At 40.2% G+C, this 5,000-nt stretch overlaps 2 protein-coding genes across 2 annotated transcripts in view; both read left to right on the plus strand.

The window, feature by feature from the left end:
* Nucleotides 1-5,000, plus strand: part of LOC138014528 (myotrophin-like) — a 463,943-nt gene that overhangs the window by 106,664 nt on the left and 352,279 nt on the right. The gene's annotated exons all lie outside the window — the stretch shown is intronic.
* The window catches only part of LOC138014517 (low-density lipoprotein receptor-related protein 6-like), a 50,621-nt gene continuing 46,928 nt past the window's right edge, over nt 1,308-5,000 (plus strand). The window contains exon 1 of the mRNA XM_068861605.1: nt 1,308-1,458. Coding sequence (XP_068717706.1) covers nt 1,404-1,458 — 55 coding nt within the window. The 5' untranslated portion in view covers nt 1,308-1,403. The remainder of the gene's footprint in view (nt 1,459-5,000) is intronic.

Genomic DNA, 5,000 nt, shown 5'->3' on the forward strand with positions numbered 1-5,000 from the left:
AATCGCGGGTTAACAATCTGCACATGTTTTCCTAGATGCCACTGCACATGTGCGCTAGATATTAGAAAAGGATATGATGCAATAACCGGAAGTTATGATAAATTACGACACCTTTGCGATTTATAAATCGCGAAGTTTATAACCTTGCGATTAATCGCAAAGTTCGTAATCTTGAGAACTGTCAATAAGCCATCTCTTTTGTATAGATGTCATGGCCGTTTTGCCAACAGGATTCGGAAAAAGCTTAATTTTTCAGATGTTTGTCATCATGTGCGGAGTGCAAAATAAAAGAAAACTAAGAACAGGCTTCTCGAGTTCATCATAATTTCTCCATTTCAAAGCAACATACGCGATCAAGTAAGTGGTTAAGGTAAATTCTATGGGAATAACAGCCTGTGATTTAAATGAAAATCTAGACTGCTTGGACGATATCCATCCATACAAATCCTTATAAATATGCAAATCGCTCGAGTCACGCGTGTAACAATGCAAAGCTCATCATATCGAACAGGAACTCTTGCTACGCAGGCTATCGAGTTTCAATTCTCCAACCTTCTCATCAGAGGAGGTATTTTATTTCCCACTTCGTATTTCATAGTCTCTGAAAGGTGGCTTGTAAGAGAATGGAAGAAACCTTTTATTTTTAGCTCGTAAATTGTGGCAGCGAGCTAGACAGAGATGACCTTTCACTACATTACATTCGTGTGACGTATCACACCACGTGACCTGGATCGGAAAGTTTTCGAAATGGCCGTCAATTGAGTATCAAGAGAAAGTTGTAGAAAATTTGGTTTTGCACAAAATATCTTTTACTTGCTCATTTAGGATTCTTTAACCCAAGAGGAATGTATTGGTGCAACAAAAAAAGGAGAGAAAGTTGACGTCAGTTACCCTTGAAGGTTACAGTTCAGCGGACGGTCACCAATGGAGGCTGATGCAAGCCGGAAAATCAACAGCTAGCAGCTCCTGGCACGAGTCATTTTAGCAAATTGTTTGTATTTTACTTTTATTTTGGAAGCAAATAAAACAAGTTTGATATTTTGTACTGAGAGCTAGCCCAATCATCTCCAATCTCATTCCCAGTAACCCTCTCCTTAAGGAGCCCAAAGTGACGAGAGAGATCCTGGTAACAAGCATAAGTTGATCCGGTTTTGGCAAAAGTAGTATAGTTCGGTCGGCAGTTCCATTTGATTCAGAAGGGAATATTCCCCGGAAGTTTTTCGAGCCCTCGGACGCTCACGTGTAAGACGAGAACGAATCATACAACTGGAAAATACCCCGGAAACTCATCTACTCAGGATAAATGTATTTGTTTCGTCAGGAGCCCATTACATGGTCTCGGCCCTTGTAACGTTTGCCAGCTGTTTCTAATTGTTAAGCGTTCTCGAAGCGAAAGCAGAACGATGAAAACTGAAGCAATAATTTGCTTGTTTTGTCTCTGTTACAATATTTGTCAAGGTATGTTCTCCAACGTCCTTAGTTTCAAATACGTATGCTTTCTTTTGCTGGGTTATTGCTGTGATACTGACGCGTTGCTGAGGGAAATCAGAATACTGTCTCAATACTGAAATCCTAGCTTTAAAGTAACTCTCGAGATTAGTTTGGACAAAGGAAGATCTATCCCTTGCTAAATTGACGAAGATCCTATTATAATCATTCGACCTAGTAAGTTGGTACCTGGCCGGAGTCATTTAGGCATTTATTTACACTGCCATTTTCGATTGATTAGTTTTACGACTTTTAACTGTTGCAACATCATAAAATCAGTTTGGCACACCAAACACATCGTTACCGAGCATAAGGGAGCGTTCGCTTGGGAAATCCGTATTTAGATCTTAAAATCTGGATCTTCGGATTTGCAATCGAACACAAAATCTGACAACGGATTTTTTCGCGGATTTCACTTATTGAAATCCTCCCTGACATGGAATTCCAATGAGTGAAATCCGCCACAAGTTCCGGTTTCAGATTTTGTGTTCGATTGGAAATCCGAAGATCCAGATTTTAAAGGGATACTCTACATCTCATAGCTCAAAAGGTAGTGTTAACATCATAATTACGGAAAAACGATAAAATACATGAAAACAAAAACTAGAAAAGTCTTAAAATCGCCGAGAAACAACGAAAACATCCGCTATTGGAGCACCGGAAGTGAAAACGACATTTCTGAAAACATGTGATTGATGACGTAGCAAGAAGAACCTTCTCGAGCGTGTTGCTCACTTCACTGTGAAATTGAGGATTATACAAATATTTAAAACTGAGACAAATACCACTTCTCCGTTACAAGAAAGATTTATTTCTGGTTTTGGTCCACCGACACAATCAACAATAACTCCGTCCTCGGTTTGGAATACAACAGCATTCGCTACACATTGCAAATTGATGGCTCACCAATGTATTTGTAGTCGCTCGTATTCATTTGTCCTTTTTCAGAATCATTGAAGAATAGTTCGTACCCTAGCTTCCACCACTGTCGTACGGCTCAAATAAATGAGGGTGTACTCCTTCACAATCGGGAAATGAAGGTCTATCGGCACTTTTGTCATTACTATTATCGGAAGAGGAACAGGATGACACAAACTTCTCGCGAATTAAAGTTTTACGCGATCGGAAAACAGCTCAAACCGCTTGAGACCGATTAACCTACGGTGGCCCAGAAGGGACAACGCTTCTACTTTACAATGTAGTGTCGTTTTGTAAAAATGTAACTTTAAATTTATCTTTAGAATTAAACATCTTTCCTTAGAATTCTGCCATGGTTCCTCGTAAATCTGCGATCGTTCCTTAGAAATATAGCTGTTCTATGGAAACAGTCGCGAGATTCTCCCGTAGAAATCTAGCTCTTCCGTAGTATAAGCCTTCGCTGTTCCGCAGAAATTTAGCTGTTCCGTAGAACTCTTGCCTCTTCCGTAGGACTTCAGCGCTTCCGTAGAAAGTTCAAACCTGTGCGCGCGCATTAGTCTGGGTAGGCACTGGGCATTAGCGCCTGGCTGTAATTCGTTGCTCGCTATTTTGCATGGGTTACGATGGTTTCCTATCAAATCAAGTTAGTGAAACGAAAGCGGTCGTCAAGTCAAGTCAAAGTCTATTTCGCACTATATGAGAAATCTTCTTTGATCAATTGTATCTACACCTTTGGTGTACTTGTGGAAATTGCCAATGTCTTCAACGTGTTGAAGAGAGCATCTGTTACCCCTGTTGCTAAAATCAACGAAGCGGTCGAACTCAAAGAACCCACCGAGCCGCTCGTTTGTATGGTTACGCAACACCCGGGTTTCAATGCTGTCTGCTTGAACTGCTGGATACTGCAGACAGCTTGGTACCAGTACAAACAGCAGTACCATAACTCCTATGAGGGCCCATAACATAAGCAAAACTATCACATAGCTCAGTTATAGGCATCTGGCAAGGTGGTGCTGGGGTATTTTGGGACGAGAGGTTAGGTTAGACTTTGCTGTTTGCTGTATTCGAGCACACTTCCCTCCTCCTGGCATTGAAGAAGACTTTTCTTTTGAAGGATTTCGCTTTGCTTTGTTTTTTATCAACATAACCCTTAAAGATTCTATGAATTTAGATCATTCACAGTTATCTTGCATTCAAACATTCATCACAATTGTCAAGTTGTTACCTCGTTCTGTTACATGCGTGGGTTAATTCCTAAATGTAATAAGTAAAATGATTACGTCTAATTTGTATTTGCCCTGGTTTACAAAGTGTAAGTGTCATGCGATATGTCCCGCGCAGAGAGCGAATTAAATCAGTCAATCGGCGAGAAATGTATCACTTTTTTGAAATCGTGATTTTATTGTGCGGACTGCAGTATACTTGTCAGGGCCATTGTAGTCTGGTGACAATGAACGGGGAGCAACAGATCTTTCCAAGACACTGGTGTCCTGTCTCTGAAGAATCCTAATAACCAGTTTCCTTAATATGGGCAACATTTTCTTTCAAAAGGAAACCAAGCAATGTAACAACAGAAGTGGCTAGAAGTGTTAGAGAAATACAGTATAAGACAAAGTGAAATCAGATCACGGGTCATAACTGTCTTCAGGGCAAGTTGATTTAGACTGCATAATCATTATGGAGAGGGAAATAAACTTACTGTAGGTGCATTTGACTAAAACCTTTTTGACGGTGTATTCTCCTTTCTTGTTCTTTGGAAAGACAATGCACTGTTCACTCGTTCAGAGCGCGTTTTCTCGATTGCTGTTCTGCGACCTTTACTAATAACTTGTTGCGGTTGCCGGTTGCCGGTGTCGTTGTTGAGTTTTTAGTTTGAGGAGGACCAATTTGAAAGATTGTTGGAATGGCATTGGCTTTAATCGAATTTTTCATCTTCAAACCTTAAGACTCAGCGATAACAATCTTAGCAATCTTCAGTGAAATGAGCACTACAAAGTCAACTTATGATAATGAAAGTCAGCCGTGTGTTTTTGACATTTGTCCACATTCTCAGTGGCATAGATCGTCAGGCCATCATGAAGACTCACTCCGTTCTTACGGGTGTTAGAACATCCACCAGCTATACATCGATGTGGCATAACAGATGTTTTCACAAAAAAGCGAAGGGAAAAGTTTGAATCGAGGAATTAGGAAAGCGCAATCACCCCCTATTTATAAACCAATCTTTAGAGAATATACAGGAAGAGGTTTGCCAGGTTCTCCTTCTACGTCATTTCCGCTTTTCGGCCATCGTCCTTCGTTTCAAATCTCTGACGAGATACTTTGTTAATTTTTGGGAAAGAAAGAAAGAATCCAACTCTTTGATGGTTAATATGTTTGAAGTAGGCATTAAGACAGAGTAAATTTTTGTACTGGGGAATAGAGCATCCCTTTAAGAGTTTCGAAGCAAGCAACCGTGGACAATTTTCCTGTCGGTGTACGTTGGATCAGTGGCTTGATCTGATCGGCGTTATTTCAAGTTGAGAAACTAAATATTTTAAGCAAGAGCCGATACAACGTAGATTTGATTTTAGTGATGTACTATATTTCGGCTG

Source organism: Montipora capricornis, chromosome 8, assembly GCF_036669925.1.
Source record: "Montipora capricornis isolate CH-2021 chromosome 8, ASM3666992v2, whole genome shotgun sequence".
NCBI classification, from domain to species: domain Eukaryota; kingdom Metazoa; phylum Cnidaria; class Anthozoa; order Scleractinia; family Acroporidae; genus Montipora; species Montipora capricornis.